Source organism: Apteryx rowi, unplaced genomic scaffold (genome assembly GCF_003343035.1).
Source record: "Apteryx rowi isolate R43461 unplaced genomic scaffold, aptRow1 scaffold_81, whole genome shotgun sequence".
Taxonomy (NCBI): domain Eukaryota; kingdom Metazoa; phylum Chordata; class Aves; order Apterygiformes; family Apterygidae; genus Apteryx; species Apteryx rowi.
Genome location: NW_020451105.1, coordinates 380,223 through 404,185, shown reverse-complemented (window position 1 = coordinate 404,185; position 23,963 = coordinate 380,223). Strand labels below are relative to the sequence as shown.

The 23,963-nt window shown below is 41.1% G+C and overlaps 1 protein-coding gene across 1 annotated transcript in view; it reads right to left on the bottom strand.

Annotated features, from left to right (window-relative positions):
* Positions 1-12,221, bottom strand: part of ABTB2 (ankyrin repeat and BTB domain containing 2) — a 144,259-nt gene extending 132,038 nt beyond the window's left edge. Inside the window, exon 1 of the mRNA XM_026089412.1 lies at positions 11,357-12,221. Within this exon, the coding sequence (XP_025945197.1) occupies positions 11,357-12,221 (865 nt within the window). The remainder of the gene's footprint in view (positions 1-11,356) is intronic.
* Positions 12,222-23,963: the final 11,742 nt, after the last annotated feature.

Genomic DNA, 23,963 nt, shown 5'->3' with positions numbered 1-23,963 from the left:
CCATGAGCCCATAGACAAGCTTTAGAAGTTTTCATATATTGACAAAAGGAAATGGTTTATTAAAAAACCCTAATAATTACATCTTGGTTGTCTACGATTACAGTTCTTCATCTTCTTCCCCCCACTCCAAATTAAAGAAAAAAAATCACTTAAGTGAAAATGTCCAAAGACACCATATAAACTTGATATAACAACCGAGAAGTACTAGAAACCATATGAAGACTATGATAAAAATGTATTAGTTCAAGTCTGGAGAGATTTTTATGATCTCTAGACTAAACAAAACTGCCAGTGCAAGTTGAGTGCAAAATGTGTGTGTGGGGGAAGGTAATATCCAAACTGAAGAGCAGAAATTCAGTCTATAATTAAAAAGAAATTATATCCACCCCCATAGAGGAAATAAATTTGCCATTTACATTATTACAATATACATACATCCCTAACTTTTTTCCCTAGACTTGTGGTATCATTTCAGGAAATTGCACAAAACTCAAAAAGAAGAAAAGAAGAAACCTCTGAACCATTTGTGTAGCAGAAGCAGATGAGCACTTCTGAGGACAAGTTTACAGTGTGAAACAGTAATGTTTCTTATGACTTGCCTTAATGACTCTTCCTAATACAACAGTGCACAAAACCCCTTCCAAAACGTTATCTGTGATAAAAGTCATGTGAAAGCCAATACATTTGGTATGTTTTGCCAATCCCCTCCCATTGTTTGTTTGACAAACATTGATGTATAAAAATCAAAAAGATTCAGAAGCCAATGGAGCTTGAAATCATTCTACCCCCACTTTTTTTTTTTTTTTTTTTTTAAATAACCAAACCCTTCTCTCCCCAAACCATGCTACGAAAAGCCAGGCACTTTGAAGGAAACTTGGGAGCAGGAGCCAAAACCAAAGCACTCCAGATAAGTCTCTGGATATGAGGTAAAGATTCCTAATATTCAAGATGCTTTCCCTGCTGAAGGCCCAGATCAGCTGTCCATGGATGCTCCCTTCATACATCTTTGCCATATATATATATTTTTTCCAGAACTGGAGGCAACTAAAATTGAGTATAGATTACAGTCTTTCTTTTTTTTTTTTTTTTTTAAATCCTTGCACTGCTTAAAAAGTTACATCTTAGATTTGGGTGGTAATCCACCAAGACCACTAGTCCCATTTCATAAACATTCTACATAAAAATAGGATAGCATTACTGTTTTTCACATTTAACCATACCTATATCCCAGTCTTGAACCATATTGATCAAAACTTACCTGTAATTTTCAGTTTGCATCACATTAAAGTGCAACATGGTTCCATGTAGTTCTGCCTTTATGCTTATCTAACAACCCTGCCCATTGCTCTGAACATAGGAACTGGATGAATAAGTATCTACAGATCTAGTTTTGCAGGTGGCAACAGAAATCGCATGGTAAAACAAGACTTGCTTAAGAGAATATTATCTAAGAATGTATAGTACAGGGTAAAAAAAAAAAAAAGTAGCTGTTGTGGTGATGCTAGTGCTTATAGTGAGGCAGAGAATTGAGTCATTTGTGCTCCTTCTTCAAATTTTAGCCCTTTCATAGAAGGCTAGATAACAATTACTTCCTTCCCCCTTACCTACTAATCAGGGTTATCATGCAAATTTTTAGATGCTGAGTGACATTTACTGTACCTCATGTTCTCAGCTGTCCTGCTCTACTTCAGAGTCCATTTCCAAAGTCTGCGTACTCTGCTTATTCCAGCATAAACATGCAGTCATATTTTCTTCTTTATTCTTCAGGCCCCAGTTAACAGACTACAGAGTGGGGTGGAAATGAAAACAGTAGTAGTGTCCAACATGGACTGTAATATTATAAACACTAAAGAATGGGACAAGTAGATTACGTCTTCCATAGTGTTCCTTTCCTCTCATCCCTGAAATAGCATAAACATTTACTTTGATCTTATATAACCCCATAGCAAATTAACCAGTTGTTATAAATCTATATGCATAGACTGAAAAGCTAGTCTGAAATGTTTATTTGGCTCCAGTCCTTAGTCTCTAGCCCATGATTATACCACATATAGCCTTAATCATCTCAAGCACTTTGGTGTCATTACAGGACAGCCACAGGAATTATTTAAGCACATTTTCCAGAGCTGTTATCGTCTCTCCCCCCTTATTTCAATACTTTTTAATCTTTTGGGCAAGGACAGCCAAATGCAGTCTCCTCATTGACTGGTGTGGCACTGTAGCACTACAAAAAAAAAAGTTAAAGTTTTACTTTGGTCACTTGGACATATTCTCTCTAGCTTTCCCCTTTAAAAAAATAAAGATCAGGGCCTAGTCTTCAATTTTACTTTAACAAACTGAGCAGAAAGCCCATCAGATAGCTGACTTGTTGATGGTGCATAAGATAAGCAAACAAATGGAGATGCTTATTCTCAGTGTAAAACAGTATAACTAGCACTTGGGGGAAAAAACTCGCACAAAAATATATGCATAATATACACTGACCCAAAATGATTAAGCAGATGCTTTGCCTTTTCCTACATCTATCGTTCCATAGCCTCAAAGTACTTTACACAGATGAAATTAAATGAAATCTTGCAACATCCTCCATAAGCTGGTATTTTGCTCAATTCAGGCATGAAACAGGAAAAGTAGCCTGGTTTTTATGAAAGGAATGGTCCATATGTAATAATAGAATGACCAGAAGAAGATGGACAAGTGCTCAGACTTACAACTAACCTGTAAGTTATGAACACCAGACAGCTTTTGTTTAGTCGCTTGTTGGAGCAAGTTAAATATATTCACAACAATGTGTGTGATCTGATTTAATTATTGCTCATCTTTTTGGTTACAGTCCACACTGGGCTTCATTCAGCATCTATTTCAGGGAAATGTCTCCTGTTAAAACTGTAGTCTTAACTTTGTGTAGAAGCACAATCTAAACAACTGTCTGCTAGAGGACCATCACAAAAATCACCATCTAGACTGTAGTTCAAGAAATCACATAATTAAATAATAGGTTTTGATCAGACAAGGAAGTTATGATTCTAAAGGGATTTCATCTGACAGTAACACACGTAAACAATTAGGTTCTTATAAACAGGGATTTTATAACTCAGAATTCCATTTAACTGAAGGTAAAGGACTTGTCCTTAGTTTCTTTTCCTAAAGAAGACAGCAGTTACAGCATACCCTTCCCTCACAAGTCAGTTTAAACTATTAACTCTGTTCCACATACAATGCTCACAAAAGCAGCAACAACCACCCTAGCAGACTGCCGCCAGACACTTTAATTCTAGGTCGACAAACAACCCTCAGCCATGCCCTACCCACAGCTGGCCTGGCCCAGCGCTGGTCTCTCCTCACTCAGAGTTGCCAGGCGTACCAAATCACATTTGTTGTGGCCAAACATTTTGGACGGACTAGAATGAGATTACATTTCCAGCTTTTTTTGTGTCCTTTGTTAGAAGGCAAGCCTGGATGTGTTTGGGCAAAAGGCACAGACTTTGTTCATCAGCATTTGTACATCTTTTCCTCTATTTTTTGTTTCCTTTGATAAAGCCTCCAATGCAAACAACAGACTTCATTTAAAAGGCTTCCCTCACTCATAAAAGTACAAGATAGAGCTGACCTATATTAGACCTATATAGAGTTGACTTAGTTGCCCTAAACAAGATCATCATAGTCTGTCTTTTTTTTTTTTTTTTTTAAGGTCTTGTTCTGTAAGGGAAGGAAACAGAGTTCTGTTGAAATATTTTTGTCCCAATTTGTAAGTTAAAAAAGCATGATGTCACCATTGTACTGGTTTTAACATTGCCTCAGGCTTGCTTACATTTAACCAGATGTCAAACTGGCACTTAGATGTTCAAAACAACATGTAAATTTATCCCATTAAAACCAGAAGAACATCAGAAACGAACATTTTGATTGTTTTGTCTTTCTATCAGCCAGCATTCCCATAGTTCAATGTGAGCAAATAGATAACATTTTCTTATCTTGACTACTTATGGAGTAGAACTTATTACTTTAGATAGTTTTTCTTCAATGGCCAGAGTGTGAGACAGCAAGTAAGGACTCCTGAGTCTGTAATGACGTGAAGATATTTATAGATAAGGACATACTGACTTGAAAATCCTAGGAGTTACTAAATACAGTATAAGAGCTAAAATGCAAACAAAAGAAATTGGAATTGCTCTGATCTTGTTTTCCAAACATTCAGGAGAATAAAGATTGTCAAGGGGTTTGCTGGGCACTTTTGAGTAGTGGTTTTATTGCATTTAGAGACCTCTGTTTCTCTTCTTTTAAATTCTGCAGGTACAATGGCCAAATTACTCAGGTTAAACACCTGATGATTTTACATTTTACTTTAAGCAAGGACAATATAGCAACTTTGTGAAAATCACAAGATTAATATTATTCTTGCCCTTATTTTTTCTGTTTTCTCACATTGCTTTAAGATGAGCTCGCTTTAAAAATGAACTTGCTTTCAGTTCAACCTTAAGATCTTGAGGGTCAAGCTTCCAACTGCAAATGAGCACTTCTAAGCTACACTTCTTCCTGAAGTTACTTAGATGCTCGAGTCCCATCCCTCCCCAACTTGCTAATTGTTTGAAAAGTGAATTTTACACAACCTATTGCAATAAGTATTCTCAATATTTTACTTCTAACACTCCGTACAGGATATAAAGATGAACATAAACACTTCCCTTGCAGTATTGTACACATATGTGTTGCAACACCAAGATAGTGAGAGGGCTAGAAAAATGAAACAGATGAGGAAGGAAGCTCTAAATGGACCATTACCCAGACTAATTGAATCATACCAAGTACATGAGCAGAAACAAACTACTAAAACTTGAAAATGTTACAAAAACATTAATAACCAAACAAGGTTTTCCTATGTAGAAAAGATCTTTCACCTCAACCTCTGTCCCCCCCAATCAACAAAACACAGTCCATTCATAATTCACTGCCTCCCTATGTTACTGTTGAAATTAATTTTGGAATAGCCCCAAAATAAGGATTAAGATTTCGGGACACTTAATAGTATTAACAACATCCTTGCAGTGAATGAGTGCTGATCTCTTCAGCAAAGACAAAGAAGTTTGTAACAGAAGAGAGATTGTTTAGGAAAGCTCGCTGACAACCATCAGCTCTTCCTGAACTAGATGAGTTTAGGTTTCAAATCACATGAGAAATTAGATGAGTTACATGAAATAAACACTCTGGTGGCTCCATTCAGAAAGAAGAGCAGATCACATGCTACCAGACCTTCTGGATTAGAGATAAAAGAGAGAGAGGCTTTTATTTCAATTAAATTATTCCAGCATCAGGAGACATACACCTCAACCATACCATATTTTATGACTAAGAATATGAACAGTTAACACTCATCCCACGTTTTCTACGGATACAAGAAATGCAATAGCATGCCCAGGTGTTCATTGCTAAGTTCTGAGCCAAAACAGGTTTGATTTTTCATCTGAAAATAAAAATCAAAACCCTGTTACAACTTACACTTTCATACACAAGGATGAAACTCTGTCCTGGTCTCAACAGCATGTACTCAGTTTAAACTCCTGGCTTTAGCAGTAACTCAAGGAGCAACAGTAGACTTCAACCTAAACACAACAGGGCACAGACTTTTTTCTCCAGAAGTTCCTTTTCACAGGCCTACCTCCCCAGCTTCACAGGGTTAAGTTGTCTCAAACACTGACTCCATTTAAAGTCCAACTATCATCATTTGCTGCTAGTAGGTACACATCCAAGGAGTTTCAGCACTTGATCTTTGATGAACAGAATTGAAAGGACCCAAATTCTATTGCCATGGTGTAATACCAGTGATGCAAATGATTAATTTAATCATTACATTGTTCGTTTTACTAAATGAAAAAATATATAGACATATACATAAACCCACTACAAGAAAAAAAATACCCAGATATTTTAGCTCTACTTGATCTCCCCTTTAACATAAGAAAGATGTATATCTGCAGATGTTAGTAGCTTTAATGGTGCATCTGGTGGTTTGTATTCAGGAGACATGAGCATGTATATACAAGCACTAACATTTAGGCTTAAAGAATTTGCCCCTGTGGGTTTGTGGATATATATTCATGTTCTTGAATGCGTAGGAGTAGAAGTGTTCAAGGTATGCTGGGAGTAGACTTGTACATGGGTGAACAAAGCCATATTTCAATTAGGGTCATAGCCATCACCAGCTCATTTAACATGGAAACATGTGCATAGTTTTTCCATGTTCCTGCCCAGGAAACCCCTGCAAGCAATAAATGCAAGCACAGTGCAATGCATTCAGCCAGACCAAATGAGCGAAAGCTACGTACCGGGGCCAGTGTATCAGACTCCTACCCATGGGCTGAAGAGTCAGTGGCCACTTTTTCAGGCCTTCTAAATTTTAAGCCACCTAGCTGGAATTACTGTGCTGACTGGGCTGCCAAACGTCCAGAAACCCCAAAGAGGCTTTCCTATACGTACTAGTGGAGGGGCTAAAAGCTTCCGTTTCCCTCGCCATGCACCTGGGCCTGCGTGCCACAAAACCAGAGGCCGAGCTCTGACAGCATTCCAGGCTGATTAAATTCACTCTCAGTTTCACGAGCGGGAAAGGTCCTCAACCCCCTGGAAGCTCCAGAGTTTTCCCATTCAGCGCTATGTCAGCAGAAGGCTGAATTCTTTACTCAGATCTACTAAACAGGCCAGTCGGATATTAGAGAAGGCCAGAGCAGAGATTAGATGTGGCCGTTTGGTACACAGCTATAACCCAAGTGGCTTCAAACTACTGCTTAAGCTGCATACAGTTGGACGCTGATGTGCCACAAAGGATGGACTTTTAAAAGTGATTTGCAGACCGCCAGTGGTATAGCTTGCAGCATTTCCACTCACTTAGCTTATGGATGACATTTGCAGCTCTCTTCCCCAAAACATCCCCCTCCCAATAACATACAGTTTTTCTGAGTAGTTGTGAAGCTGATAGCTTATTATAATTAATAAACCTCCTTAGCAGCACCCCAGATTGTTCAGTTAACAAAAGAACTTTCTATTTATTGAAATGTCATAAAATAATTTATTTCTTTATTTTTCAGTGTTGGATTTCAGTACAGTGCCATGATTATACTGAAATAAAGAAGTTATTTCAGACCAGTTTGATAACTACAAAAAGCAATTTTTAGTAACTCTGGTATAGCTCTTAAAAAAAACCACCCAAAGTTAAGGTCAGCTACGATTTTTAACCTACACAGGTGCAGTGAGAAATATAAAAGCAAATGAGTTTAGTTATTGATGGTAAATCTAAAGTCCACGCTTGACACTTGTCAGCTGTGCCTCAGTGTTTAGGATCACAGACAGAAGAAAATTCATGCCTGTAATAACTCTACCAAGTCTAAATCCGTTCTTTCTGTAAGGAAAGGTTATTTGTTTTCCCTCTCAACCCCATTCTAAAAATGTCTCAAGACACCAAGTAGAGCTTACTTCAGACTCAGTGATTTGATTCCTCAGCCAATGTGCAGTAAACAGGCTAATTTGCTGATTAGCTTCTCCACAGAGAACTTGAAGTGCTTCAGGTAAGAGGTATGTGAACAAACAGTATTCCTGACTTAAGTTTCCAGGCTTCCCCCTCCCCAGCAACATCTGTCAACAGCTGGTTCTAGAGACCATCAAGATATGCTGATGCATTAAGCAGCACAGCAGGTGTATTAACTGCTGCAGGATTCTTCAGCAGTAACCAGATAATTGAGTAAAACACAGTAAGTGCTGTAGTTTATAGGGTAATAATACCAAAATATCTTTGAAGTGTTGACAATTCAGACTCTCATGAACCACACACTAGTCAATATAGCAACATCATGCAAAAGAATCGCATTTCCAAGATAAATTTATATTTCTCTGCATCTCCCAGACATTTTAAATGAATAGACTCTAATATTCCAGATCAGAACAGCCTCAGCCCCCCCATGAAACTACTGGATGCATGCTCTACTTTAGCTATATCAAGCCAAAGCATGTCATACCTCTCCACCCAATTAAATGTAGAAAATGAGAACAGGTATTCCAAGTCACGACTTTTTTTTTTTTTTAACCTTCCAGTTGCTCTACTGATCAATAGCTACTTATCACTTTTGCTGCTTTTAAAGACGTTTCATTTTCTGTTATTTTCCAACTTACAATGCATTATTTTTTACAACATTCCACCTAGACTCTGTCTGAAAAGACTCAGTCCTTAGAGGCATTAATACATCCAGAGAGCTTTACTGAACTTATGGCCACAAGCTCAGATGACATTCTTCCTTCCAAGACAGGCAGACTGAATTCCAAGCACAAAGTCAGAACTCACACTAACAGCAGAGTATGTCTTAGAGAAGTAGCAAATAGTTGATTAAAGAACAGCTTCACAAAAAGGAACAGAAAAACAAAAACACAACTGCAGATTATTATTGTTTATTTAAAAATAGAATTAACTCCCCTTTAAGCATTTAGAGTTTTAAATCTTACCCTTCACACACCAAACATTGATTAGAACATGTTTGTCATAGTAAAGAAAAATAAGCTTTCAGCTTCTAAAAGCCTTAAGAATTGTGACTAGACTACTCTCTTTGACGGGAGATTAGTCACAGAAGAACACAGGTCTAGATCTCAGTCTCTTGACAATTTACAAAGATTTATGCATTTACTTACTATTTCCTGAACTCCAAGGTAGCCTGCTATCCTGATCTAATAAAGGAAACTATTTAATAGATCTTAATGCCAGAAAGGTCCATTATGATAATCCAGTGCAATCTTCTGCATATAGTATACTGCCATGGATTTCATCCAGAGATTGCAATGCTTGACTGGAGCTGGAACTTAACCTCCAAGAGCTTTTTATCTCTAGCATCAAACTTAGTACTATAAAACAAAACCCTACAAACATATGCCAAGTTTGGAATTTACAAGTACTCCATTAAAATTTTCTTATCATATAAAGAAACAAAGAAGACAGTAAAGTGAGTTTTGCTGTTCCTTGTACTGGAACAAATTCAGTTATTTTACCACTAGATCTACCTCAGATTTTATTTAATGTACAAGACAAAAATCATTTGAAAGCACTGTGGAGAATGATGCAACTATTACTAATATACAATTCCTAAACGGAGAAAGAATAAAGAAGTTATTTAGAGCTTTCTGTATCAATATAAAACCATTTGTAGTCTTATAACTGCAAGAAATGACATTTAGAAGATTCACTGACTTGTATCAGATAAAATATTAGTGACAGACTGTCACAATAAATCACAGTATGCCTTTAGGTGCATTTTATTCAGTTTTCAGACTTTAAAAACATGCATTCAATTATTGACAGAATTGATCAGAAAGACAAGAACAACAAAAGAGGCAACAGAAGCCAACCCTTCTGTGGCCAATCACCACCCAGTATTCTACTATAAAAGCGTTATCATAACTGACCATTTGGTGTTTTGAATATTTATAAGCACTTCCCTGCACAGTCAATCATGTTTCCATTGAACACCAGCTTCCATCCATTCATTGCAATTTTTCCAAGACAGAGATTTCTCATCAGGGGAAAGAAGGAAAAAAAAAAAAAGTCAGCACTGTGAATGATTAACTCTTCCTTTCCATTTTACACACAGAAACTGTGCAGCAGATACACTAAATGGAGATCATGAACAGCTGAAGTGCATCTTTTTCTTTGTAGAACCATGATATTTTACTCCAGATTCCACAGACAAGGAACAGAAGATGGAACCGAGTCCTCTTTTTGGACTCAGCTATAAATATTCCCGTGGTATATGAAGGATTATGACAACTGTGTTGGCAAGGCAAGACATCCCCATACCTTTACAATCTTGCATGAAAGAGCCTGTAGTTTAAAAAGCAAATGTTTATGTTCGGCTTTTAAACTTACAGTTATGTTTTATACCAGTGCCGAAAGCGCACCCCAAAAGACTCTATCTTTTGCATTTAATTCACATACTTTCAGTAATATTGTCAGTAGACAGAGCACAGATAGCGTGTACAAGGGAGGGTTTGTGAGCTCAGTAATAGAAGCCATCCTCTTAAGTAGTTAGGATGACCCAACAGAGAGAAACCGCAGTGTTGAGCAGTTACTGCACCTATCCGCTGGTAATGTGAATTGCTACGTTATTGCTTGGGGATGGGATAATAGGAAGGTAATGCGGCTCATCAGCATGAGCTAAAAGTCGGCCTTTTTCTGACAAAGTATTTCATTAGTAACATTCACCTAAGGTATCATTTTTCCCCTCAAAGAAAATCTGCTCCTTCACTTATCCCTCATTATGAGGTTACATTTCAAAGAGACCAAGGCACTTGCTTTTATAAACAGTTAAATCAGAAAGGTTTTCTTCATAGAGCGTCTGACCACAACAACAAAACCAGCGAAAGCCATGAAACTGCGTGGAGTACACAGAACCGCTTTCTGAATTCAATGCTTCTCTAAATTTTCCATGGAAAATTATGGTACTCCTCAGTGCGACACAACAACAACAAAAAACAAACAGTGCAGCTTCCTAACAGAACTGTCAAGATTCAAGTCTTTTTAATTGCTCCACAATCTCCTAAAAAGATGCCAGCATTCCTTTATCTGCTTATTTGCTTAACTGCTTAAAAAGTCTGCTTTCTAGTCAAGTGCCAGGATTAAGTATTTTAATGCTAAGTTACTCTCATTATTGAGGTACCATCCCACATACTTAACTTGGCAAGCCAGGCGCAAATTCTTGTTTATTACATGAGCATAGCACAGCACAGCCTTGTACTAAACTAGAAAGAAGTTTAAGTAACATCTAGTTATTAGTTTTTGTTCAGGAACTGAACTTTATTACTGAAATGAAAAAAAAAATCAAGTTGTTTTCCCTCTCCAGGCTGTATGGAGGAATAGCATCTTTAAGATGAAACTCTGCAAAATTCTCAGTATATTTTACTATACATTGGTGGTAGAGTGAAGTAGGTTTTGTTTAAAAAGAATAATGGTATTTTCTGAAGAACAGCTTGTTAACGCACGTTTCATATCATGGGTACAGAAAAGCATGCACACATGCCAATTATAGTAAAAATGCTCAAAACAACAGCTGGTAGAAAGTTGGAAGAGACATTTGTTAGGACAACAGGGCTTGGTTTCCCACCACCTCTGCACCTTTTATAAACTGGTACACGTTAAGAATAAAGCAGTATCACTCCTGCCTGGTAAAACTATGTCACACACACAAACCACTACCAAGATGCGATTCAGATGAAAAAAATCCCCAAAAGCAAAAAACCAAAAGCCCCCCACACAGATCCACAGAAATTACTTATTTTACTATAAAGCCTGTTGGTACGAAGACTAGCAATCACGAAAACTGGATCTTACCATTAGCATTTTTCCCACAAATGAGATGTTCGTAAGGTTGCAGCACTCCCCAAAGTTCAGCATCGTTGTTGATAACCATCTCCAGGATTTCAGCTGAGATCTCCCCTCCTCCACCATCAGGGCTCTGACTTGCCAGAACCCTGGCTTTGATCTCTTCTACAAGGTTTTCCATGCAAGAGGTTAAAGAGATGGCTGCATATTCATGGATCCTAACTGAGATCCTAGTGTCCACCATCCACCTGAAAAACCTGCCCACAGAAAAGGTGAGGCCACATCTAGCTGATTTACCTTTCCTCAGCCCATCTCCAGCACTCATGCTGTACAGAGAGAGAGCCTTGACAGTCGCCAAGACGCAGCTTTCCGATAATGACCAGCTCTGGATGAGCTTGATAGCACTCTGCACCTCAAACCTGGTGCACTTGGAGTGCATCACGCTGAGACGCTGAGCTTCCCTGGAGATCCTGATCAAGGCACGCCTCAGTAGCTGAGAGAGCCGCCTGACAGCTTCCTGAGTAAAGGTTCTGGTATTTCCATCTCCCTTCCCTTTTCTGAGTATTTTTCCAATGTCTTCATCAGTCCAAGGGTATTCCTCTAGATCCGGCAGCTTAGGACACTTGGAAAATATATCTGCAACTTCTGGGTCTTCTGGCAGAAGAGTGTTCACCGTATCCCAGCTGTTATTCCTACTGTTCATGGAGCCCGAGTAGTACCACCAGTTGCCTCTGTGCTGAGAAGAGGTAAAAGCCTGGGAGTTGGACTTGGACGAAGAGAGACTAAGGGACCTGCAGGAATCCCCTGCCCCATAACCAGAGTCCAAAGTTAAATCCTCTAGGGTCTTCAGAGTAGAGCTGTATATCCCAGCCATAGGAAAGACGGGTAAGCCAACCGCAAAAGGCACAAAAGATGAGGCTGCGCCTACCGAGCCCGAGACGCCCGGCCCGCCAGCGGCGCGGGAGGACTTACAGCGCAGCGCAGCCCGGCGCCGCCCGCACGCCGGCTACCTCCATCCCGCAGGAAGGCGGCGCTCAGCCATCTTCTGCCTCGACGGAGACCGCCGGGCGGGCAGCCGGTGTCAGACAGCCCGGGGGCGCTGGGGGCTCGGAGGGCGCCGGGCGGCGGCGGGGCCGCTCCGCAGGACACTTGCGGCAGCTTTGGCTCAACTTGTGCGCCGCAGCTCCGCCGGGCACCCGGGCACCGCGGCATGCAAATGACCTGCGGGCAGCGGCGCCAATCGGCGGCTCCGCCGGGGAGCGGCTCCGCCAGTGAAACGCGAGCGGGGCGGGGAGCAGGCAGCGCCGCGCGGGGCGGGGCGGGCGGGGGCACAGGAAGGGGGGGGGCGGCGGCCGGGCCGTCGGGCGCGGGGCGAGGGGAAGCGAGGACAGGCCGGGAGCGCCGGCTGCCCGAGCGGCCGCGCTTCCATGCGCTTGCAAAGCGGCGCAGAAGCGAGCGCTTCCCGGGGCCGTCCCGCCGGGCGCGCAGGCTGCCCGCTCCGCGCGGAGGCGCTGTGCCGGGGGCGGGAGCAGGCCGCTCCCCGTGGGGGCACAGCGCAGCCCCGGCGGGAGCAGCGCACCGCACGGCCCGGCCGGGCGTCAGGCGCCGGCACCAACGCGGGGAAATAGAGATGCCCTTGTGGCCTTCTCCTTCCGTCCACGCCATCTCCGCTTTCAGGAGCCCTTCAGAAAGGGGCTCGAGTTTTTCCCCGCTTTTCTTTCAGTTCCCCTGCTCGGCGGCGGAGCGGAGCTGCCGGCTCCCCCGGGGACTTCGCACCGGCGAGGCCCACCCGCGGGGTCACCGCGTGAATGGGGGATTGTGCAGGCGGCCGCGACACCGGCGTGCGGGTCCTGAAAGGCGTCTTTGTGAGGCAGTTTACACAGCCCCGACCTTGGACCGTGAGCTGGGCATGAAACGGAGGCGCTTGCTTCATCGCTCCCTGCCCTCCGCCCAGGCGGTGGCCCTCCCCGGAGCGGCGGCTGGGGGCGGGCTGCGCGGGCCGAGGGCGCCGCCTGCCGGCGCGCACGCTGCGCTGCGCCGGCGCGGTGCGGAGCGGAGCGGAGCGAGCAGCCCCGGGCACGGCCCCGCGGGAGGCGAGCGGGCGGCGGCAGGAGCCCTGCGGCCCCCTTCGGTCATCGCGTTCTTCCGATTCGGCATTTAAATATACAGGTCCTTTCGTTTGGTTGCTTTTAACGTCTTTTGGCAAGACGGAAACGCTGCAAAGACCACAAACAAGACCCCTGCTATTTATGGCCATCAAACCATAAAAGCTTCAAGACAGGTAACTTTTGCAAACTGCGGAGTCCTAGACGACATTATTAACAGCAGAGGGCCAAGGACCGCCACAGAGAGCGAAGGTAGTCAGAATCCATTTTGTTAATGGTCGGTCCCTTTTCACAGGTCTCCGTGTAGGAAGCTGCAGTGACTGCAAATACTTATAGTTTAGCATATTTAAAGCACTGATTTCAGGTTTATTTTTGTTCAACAGCACCGAAATGTTTCCAGTACTTTTATTTACAAACAGTGTTTTACTCCCGCTTTGTAAGAGACACATGAATTCTGTGCTCATCCTCTTTCTCTAAAATTATGCTTAATATTTAAAACCCCTGGAAGGAAACTTCAGTCATCAGGTTGGGCGCTCGTTAACTTAAACCACTACTGCGATGACCCGCACAAAAGCGGCAGTTCTCTCTGCCTTCCGTAGGTGGCATCCTTAACCACCCTTTGGTTATGACAGCTTGTCTGTGTCTTGTGCTTATGCATCGTAAATGCATTTTCTTCATTCTTCAACTAAACATACTCTAATCAAAGGTACCAAGCACACTAGTATTATTTCCTGTTGTCCTTAGTAGCATCAGGCCAAGAGCTTTCACTTATGAGTTTAGACTACTTCTATCAGTAAGCTGACTGCGGTGATACCTACCTAATATGGCAGCAATGAGCATCCCAGAAAAGTCAAAGCATCTGATAGTTAAAAAGTGCCTGGAAAGTGTATTTAAAATTTAGAACTCCAAGGTAAGCATTTTACAGTCACACTCATGGAGCAGACGGAGCAGCAATCTATTCTCACAGTGTTTGTGGTATTTTTCTATTAATGGAAATTTGCAATGGAAAAAGCAAGAGTGCATTTACATACACTTAAAGCAATTTGACCTAAAGCATCATACCTTCCTACAAATGGTGTATCTAACAAATATTTTGAACAGATATCACTGTTGACCACCTGTTTCCATGGTATAGGCAATTTATTGTTCCGCAGATTTTTTTCTATTTAAAAACTGAAGTTATTTCCTAGTTCAAAAGTATATCTTACTCTGATGGGATCTTGTTTCCTATTTCTTTTTACCATACTATACATGGTGCTTAGTATCAATGAAAAACATATCAGAGCAACTATACAAATTAACACAACATTTGAGAACATTTGAAAAAAATCATAGCTTCAGTATTTTGCCCTTTTTGCTCCCAATTTTTGTCCTTGTACTTACAGGCATGAGCAGCTCCCATTTATACTAGTAGTACACCCTGCTAACTACTTTGTCCAACCTCCCACTAGTTAACTCTCAAAATTGCTTTTTCCACATTACATCTTCTTTTATCTTTCCTAGATCTAACCCAACTGTAATACAGCTCTTTGCTTTTTCATAGCTTCTGTCCTTGAAAGCATGAACATGAAGCATGAATTGTCCAGTAGAACCAGGCATCATACTCTCCTTGAAGAGATTTCAATTCACTTAAAAATCTTAATACTTCAGCACTTCATTTGTTCTCCACTGTCAGTTCAGATACAGTTATTTACTACATGGTTCTAATCCTCAGGTGTTATTTTACAGATCAATGCCATTTCTGCTGTTTTGTTGTATTTTTCAGTCTTGAACACTATTTTTTAATAAGTTCAAGCCCAGTAAAGACAACACAGCTGACAGTATTCATGGTAATAGGTACCTGAATGCAAGACAAGTCATTATTGAGTCAAAGAACACAGTTGTAAGTCTCACACATTCAGTGCATTCAAGCAATACACTTTTTCTAGAAGATGATCTTTCCACTCTTACCACTGTACTTAATCCTGTATTTTCTGTATCATGGACTACTGCAGATTTTTTTTTACCCCCAACTTTTGCCAGGTTCCCATATGCTGTCTAGGCCTATTCAGATCACTGCTGCTAAAGTCATGTGGATTTGCCATGTCACAGGGCTGTATCATGTCCCTCTGCATTTCTCCACTGCCTCCTCAGAACAGGGTACCTTCTTAATTCCCTGTCCATACCTTTGAAATCATACACAGAGGTCTCTTTTCTCCACTCTTGGCTTCACATTGAATGCTGTATGAATGGGAAGCAGTCAGCAAAACCAGTCTGTTACCATCTCTTTCTCACTAAAAAGAGTTTGTTCTTTGTTCTGTGCTGCCCCTTTGCAGATGCTTTCTCTAGAATCCAGCCAGCCCTACCTCTTAAGACTACCTCCTACCTCTTAAGACTTTTTCTATCATAAATATTAGCATAAATTGCCACTGAGAACAGCTACATAGCTGGCCAGTGGGAACTTGATATTATTCAGAAAAAATGCAGCTATGCAAGTACTTGACTTATTTACACAAGTCATTTCTACTCTTTCCCTTATCCCACTTCTACAATACTCCTGCGCAGGTTGTTATTCCTATTCCAAGTACTTTAACAATACAAAAATCATCCAACTTAATAGCAGTGTCTGCTTTCTTACTCCTCTCCCACAGTGTTTTCTCAATATTAGGAACTACACTACTTTCCAGTTTTGAAATTGCATGAGGAAATACTACATGTGAAATAATAATTTGGCTGATAAATTCTTTTTTCCCTCCACTGCAAAAGTATCACCAACCTTTTCCAAAGGCAGACAGAGAGCAGAACAGAAGCTGCCCAAGAAAGGAAGAGGTATTCCTTACTGCAGATTTAAACTTGAAGCTTCAAGATGTCTAGCACAATAAAAATAATACTTTCTGCAAAAAGGGAGAACCAAATAAATAAGAGTTCTCTGCTAGCACTTCTTAATTTCCAGTGCACACTCTTTTGTTATTACATTTCTTATCCACAAGAGAACAAGTTTGTCATATGTTCCAAGGTTTCCTGTTCTCCAGTGTTATTTCACTATCTATGTCAAAGAACTAGGATTAGATGATTTTGTAATAGTTTTCCAAGAACAGCTAAAAAAGCCACAGGGATTAGAAGGGAACATTCAAATTTGTTTTCTTTATAGGAGGGAGAAGAAAGCAGTTCTCTTTCAAACCAGAGACATGTATTTGTAACTAATCTGTAGACTCTGTTAGGGAAATTACAGGATGTTTCCAGAAAACAATTCCCATACTGGCTAACACAAACTTACCAAGCCAAACAATCAAAATTGCAAGTCAGACTTCAAAATGCAGATGAGAACAACTAACATTCCTTGATTTGTAAAACATGATAAATATTGGGCTCTTTTTGCATACGTTTCAACTTCAACCATTAGGTATCACATATCATTTTCATATATTAGAAGTTAACTTTCTATATATAGACAGATTTTCTCATAAACATTTCTCTCTAAAATTAAAGTTTTAAGAAAGTACAAGGTACCAGAAGACATTCAGGAACATGGGCATAACTGGTAAAGGGCATAACAGTGGAAAACCAAAATAAACAGATATATGGCAGTGTAGAACCCCCATTGTAAAGACGTAAGATACAAACATTATTCTAGATCTGATATGCTGCAGATTTTGGTTTTAAGACTCCAAATCGGAAATGCATGAGAGCACTATAATTCTCTGATACACAGATAGCAACTAGGCTGATAGCATCAAACCTATTAAAAAACAAGTGATTTCTTTTAAGGAAACACAAATGTTAATGCAAATGTAAAGCCCCCATTAACTTAATCTGTGGCAAAGACTCCAAAACCGTGCTTTTTAAAATAATCAATAGCTGTAATAATCTGTTACTTCTTCCAACCGCACAACTTAATGTATTTCTGGAAAACAACATTCACTTAGGCACAAATGAGCAGTATAAACATCCCTTACCAGTACATCCTATGTGAGCTCACTTTAATCACCTGAAGTAAGGAACACTCAAGCTTTCCACCAGAAAAAATTAATATCACAACTATCCTCAGCACAGAGCTCAGAATAACCGTTCAGGTAGTGCAAACAGAACATCTGTAAGGAGAGCCATTTAGAAACCTTATTTACTGCAGCTGTGTGTGGGGATGTTAATTAGCCAAAAGGCACAACAGCTGGCTAGGCCCTTCCACACACGTGAGCTGCTGCAACAGTTATTGTTAGAAATTTCTTTAGGCTACTGTCTCTATTTGAGCCAGTGCTAATGTAGCAGTTGTTCAGCATTGGTCTTGCTTGGAAATTTTCACTAGGAAATGAGGAAAAAATATCCTGCTTGCCCACTGTAAAAAGCTGGTATTCTCCTTATGTAACTACCTAAATGTAACTACAGTTTATCTGCAATGTGAAGTTAAGAACTAATTTTTTAATAAACTGTAGCTCTGATAGCAGTTGCTATCTAACATATGAAAATCAGTCTATGAGCCCATACAACAGAAGGTGTGGAGAGCAGGTAGGGATGAATCATGGCCAGAGCTGGTAAATCATGTATCAGCTCTAAATCAAATACAAAAAATGTTTACTGCAGTTAAGGAAATATATTTTCTGTATTTTCACAGCAACACTGAGGTAGACATCATGTATATCTTATGTGTTTTCTACAGTACAGCAAATTCTCCATCCAGCAAGGGCCTTCAATTTATTGTCTAATGGAAGTTGAGGACCCAGTTCAACAAATTACTACTCACTGCTTACCTCACCAACAAGTGAGTAGTGATGGAAGTACCAGTTGTATCTTCCCAGTTGGAGAGACTTTTTTTTTCCTAATATGCCATGAGAAGTCAGCCTCTTCCTCCATTCATTTTGAAAATCAAAATGAATTCAGTATGGCCTTTTCAAAGCTTACAAGCCTTAAATTTCAGAATATGTTAGTTGGTAATTCATAGGTAAATTTATTAGCTAGTAGGAATTAAAATTTAAAAAGAGAATATAGAATCCCATGAACATGGAATCTCATGCCAAGCCCTTGTTACTTTAAAATCCTCAGAAACAACACTGTCTCTTTTATCAACTTTCCAGGTAGTTAGAATTAAATCTCACTGCAATCTTATACAGACAGTACTTTGGAGAAATCTCCAGGCTTATTAGTAATAAATGACAATTTTATTTTCCCTCTGTCTTAATTTTAATTTAGCATAGACTAAAACAACATTCTGCTATTAAGAATTCCACAAAAAATTACTGTTGCAAAAATCATGCCTACATTTTTCTTCTCTATCACTAGTCTAATTACCTGTCCTCATGCTCAGATTGTCATAGTTCAGCAGAACTTCTCATTCAAAAAATCACTGTTTTCATTTTTCTTAGTAAGATAAGAGTTTGCTTAGCATAAGAAATCAGCACAGGTTATCTTTACTATTATTTGTAATGAGAGATAAGGTGCCATTTTTCAAAGTGATTACTAACTGTGGAGAAATAAGAGGTCATGTCTATTATGATCAAAAGTGATTGGTAAGCAAGGCCATTTTAATGAATTTCCTTGGTGGAGATTTTACCTGACAGCCTGCTTCTGACACACATTTTCAGAGATGAAAAACATGAGAAACATTTAGAACTCCCCCCAAAACTCCTTTTTGCTTTCAAAAGCTGCCTTTTTGTACTAGATCTAATTAGAGAGGTAAGGAACCTGGAGTAAAATCTGTGTGCACATGTATATAAAGACTTAAGAGAACAGTTTGCTGAGATGAAATAAAAGTGTTTTTCTGATGTTGCTATATAGACCAGCAATGGCCAGCTTTGGCTGTACTGTGTTCCTCCAGAATTCTTTCAAAACAACTAGCATGCATGAGTAAATTTAGGCATATAAGCCTTCATATGTTATTTAATATTGATAATTCAGATTGTCAAGTAATTAAAGTATCATGCAGTATTTTCTCCTTCAGTTTTTTTAATATTATGAGAATTTTTTATAGGAGGAAGTCCAGAAGGGAATCCTCAATTAATACTATTGTGTAAAAGGCTATTAATGAAGGGCGTGGCTTAGCAAGCATATGAATCCAGAGGGAATACTAGCTGTACTATGGCATAGCAGTGAAAGATGAAAAGATGCAAACTCCAAAGATGGAGCTTTAGAAGCTCCCTTCTTCCTTTTACTTTTTTTCCAGGGATATGATTTTGATCCTGAGCCTAGCATAGGTATCAGATCTGCAGAGGAAACTTTCTTCAGTACTCCAGCATCGTATAGCACAAAGCCCATGCTCTCCTGCATGAAACCAGGGTCTGATCAGCCAGAAGGAACACAGAGACACTGTTCAAGTGTGCAGAGATGGGGTTAGGAAAGCCAAAGCCCACCTGGAGTTGAATCTGTCGGGGGACACGAAGGGCAACAAGAGGGGCTTCTACAGGTACACCAGCAGCCAAAGAAAGATTAGGAAAAATGAGCCCACTGCTGAATGAGGCAGGGGACCTGGTGACAGAGGACATGAAAAAGGCCGAGGCACTAAATGCTTTCTCGCCTGAGTGTTTACTGGTAAGACTGGCCTTCAGGAATCCCAGGCCCCTGAGACCAGGGAATAGTCTGGAGCAATGAAGACTTACCTGTCATAGAGGAGGATTGAATTAGGGAACATTTAAACAATAAAACATTAGGGAACAAAAAAACTTGGCCTTACACAAGTCCATGGGACTTGATAGGATGCAACCATGAGTGCTCAGGGAGCTGGCTGATGTCATTGCAAGACCACTCTTGATTATCTTTGAAAAGTCATGGTGATCGTGGGAGGTTTCTGACAACTACAAGAAAAATGTCACACCCATCTTCAACAAGGAGGATCTGGGGAACTACAGACTGGTCAGGCTCACTTCGACCCCTTGGAAGGGATGGAGCAAATAATCCTGGAAACCATTTCCAAATATATTAAGGACAGAAGACAACTGGGAGTAGAAAGCACTGATTTGTGAAAGGGAAATCATGACTGACTAACCTGACAGCCTTCTATGATCAATTGACTAGCTTGGTGGATGAGAAAAGAGCAGTTATGTTGTTTATCTTGACTTTAGTAAGGCTTTTGACCCTGTCTCCCATAACATCCTCATCATAGACAAATGGATGAAGTATGGGCTAGATAAGTGGACAGTGAGGTGGACTGAAAGCTGGCTGAGCTGCCAGGCTCAAAGGGTTGTGATCAGTGACACAAAGTCCAGCTGGAGGCCAGTCTCTAGTGGTATACCCCAGGGGTTGATACTGGAGCCAAGGCTGTTGAAGATCTTCATTAATGACCTGGATGATGGGACAGAGTGCACCTTCAGCAAGTTTTCAGACGATGCAAAATTGGGAGGAGTGGTCGACACATCAGGTGGCTGTGCTGCCATTCAGAGGGACCCCAACAGGCTGGAGAAATGGGCAAGCAGGAATCTCAGGAAGCTCAAGAAAGAGCAACGGCACAGCCTGTCCCTGGGGAGGAATAACCCCATGTAGCAGTACAGGCGGGGGGCCAACCGGCTGGAAAGCAGCTTTGCAGAGAAGGACCTGGGGGCCCCGGTGGACAGGTTGAACATCAGCCAGCAATGTGCTCTCATGGCAAAGGTGGCCAACAGCATCCCGGGCTGCACTAGAAAGAGCGTTGCCAGCAGGTCAAGGGAGGTGATCCTTCGCCTCTACTCAGCACTGGGGAGGCCACATCTGGAGTGCTGTGTCCAGTGCTGGGCTCCACAGTATGAGAAAGCCATGGACAAACTCAAGCAAGTCCAGCGAAGGTCCACAAAGAGACTGGAGTATCTGCTGTACRAGGAGAGGCTGAGAGAGCTGGGGCTGTTTAACCTGGAGAAGAGAGGGCAGGGCAGGGGAGGAGAGGGGAGATGTTATCAATGTGTATAAATRCCTGACAGGAGGGAATAAAGACGGAGCCAGACTCTTCTCATTGGTGCCCAGTGAAAGAACAAGAAGCAATAGGCACACGCTGAAATACAGAAAATGCTATTTAAATATATATATATATATTTTTTTTTAACTGTAAGGCTGGTCAAACACTGGAACAGGTTGCCCAGAGAGGTTGTGGAGTCTCCGTCTTGGAGATATTCAAAACCTGACTGGACACAGTCCTGGCCAATCTTCTCTAGCTAACCCTGCTTTGAGCAAGGGGTTTGGACTAGACAATCTCCAGAGGCCCCTTCCAACCTCAACAACCCTGTGAACCTGTGAATCCTGCTTGGGCCTCACACTGGTTCATCTGGGTGAAGATGAACTTTCCAAAGCCAGGTCCTCTGCCTATGTTTGTAATCCCATTTTTCACTAGTATTTTTAATACTGCTACTGAATCCTCTCATTTTTAAACATCCCATTTTAATTTAGTTTTCAAAATTAAACTTATTCACTGGCTGAAACATTAACATAAACAGGCCTCATGTGAGACATTGATAGAACAAATTACATATATAGATTGTAATGGAGGCGTGTCACGCTTCCTGACACGTGTATACTGAAATGGTGTTCATGTCCTCAGCTCTGTTTTATTAGCCAGTAATACTTTACTGAAAATAACATTATCAAGAGCCAACCACTATACTCAAGGAGTTAATGGAAAGAACAACCATATAAATGGACAATTATAGTTAAAGACTCTTTATTTGTCATAATCCTTAACTGTATTAGGAAACCAAATAAAGTATCATTCTCTGACACTGCTATAAAATGGATGCCCCAGAGTATATCATTCCATGCTGAGAACAGTGTTTAGATACAATGGCAAACACTGCTGAAAAGAATTAGACACAAGACAAATGATGAGGGGAAATGCAAGGGCAAAACCCAGATCTTAAGAGTGTCTTCTACCTCATCTGGAACCATGCAGAATCTTAAGACAACAGCTACAGTATTTTTGTACTGACGTACATCAGTCTACCAGCAGCTTCCTAACTGATACAGGATCTCATTCAACAAGGCTCTTACTAACCCTGAGGGCTACCACTCCATCTTATCAGTTTTCCTGGGTTGCTGGGGACAAGTAACAATGGAATCACAATCTACACTGGTCTTGTGCACAAATTCTGCTCCCATCTGGTTGGGGCTGGTCAGAACTTTATTTTCCCAGGAAATACTTTGTAGGATCAAAAGGGTTCACTGTATCACACTAACCCATTGTAGTGAGAACACCTGTGGAAGATCTGGAGAGGAGTCAGTGACTGGCAGAGTATGTGGTAGCAGGCCTAGCGTTTGAAACTACACGCTGACCAAATTCCCATCAGGGCCAGGCATGTATATTTTGTTTTGTCAACAATGTCTAGCTTCTTCCCAGACAGTAGCTACTCAAGGTTAGCACAGCTGAGATAAGGAAATAGTTCTAGTAGATTTAAGGGGCCCTTAGGATACAACGAGTTGAGTCCCACCTGGGCATCTGACCTGTTCGTCCAACCCATGCCTCCAGCAGCCTCTCATCGACGATCCCCTCCACGCAGTTCCTGGGGCTCCCCGTGCAGATGGGAGTGTAAGTCCTTTATTAGATCTATCCTGTTTAACCCCTCATGAACTCTGAGTGTCTCTCTTTGCCAGTATCCAACCCTCTCTTGCCCTCCTTGTGGTCACATCTACCAATTCACCCCCTCCTGCTACTGGTTGTATGGAAATACCACAGCAACACTATTTAGTCACACTTAAACTGCTCCAGGATCTCTGTTGAATATGCATTAAGTCAATTCACTGCAAAAAGAAGAATACTCTGGGAAAAGATTAATACCAGCTTTGCCATTGCTGTGTGGATAATTACTATTTGATGCACCTTACATAATGGGTGTGCATGAGAACTTTGATGAGGCGCTGCATGTGGCACAGTTTCAGAAAGATCAGGTCCTATGATACAGCACTGTCACTGAAAGTTGCCCTGCCTCACAGAGCGATCAACAAGATCAACAAGAGTGCAATGTCTTGCATAAGTAACTGCTCAGAATAGTTGCAGGATTGCCCAGCATCTGAACTGCACAGTAATGAAGCCATTGACTTACTCTTCATAAAACAAGGCATACCTGGTTTCTTTCCCTATCTCTAGCACAAAGTCTCTGGAAGAGGTAGCACCCCTTTTTGTTCACAAGATATTTGCAGGACAAACACAGTATAGTGCACTATTGCTCACACATGCTTCACAAAGACAAAGCCTGCAATTTTGCGTAAGAAGAGGACGAGGTTTAAAACTTGCTTGTGGGTCATGTTCCCAAAGGAGCATCTGACAAAGTAGCCCATCAAAAGGTGTCCTGCCTTTTGATGAGGATGGCAATGTGTCATGGTCGTGCCTACTGACCTAGGTATCTCTGCAGTAACATGTTCCTGAGCAGGAAGAAGCAACTGCAAGAAAAAGCAAGAAAAAGCAAGTAAGACAAGTAGAGGAAGATGGAGCAAGAGTAAGGAAGAGCTAGCTGATGTGTATTATAAGATGTGCGGTTTGGTAATGGAACTTCCCTGCTGTATCTTTATAGCCTATCCTGAGTGAGGAGTGAATCAAAACTGTGGTACTGCTTCAGGTACCCCAATTTGAAGTGGAATACGCCTTTCTG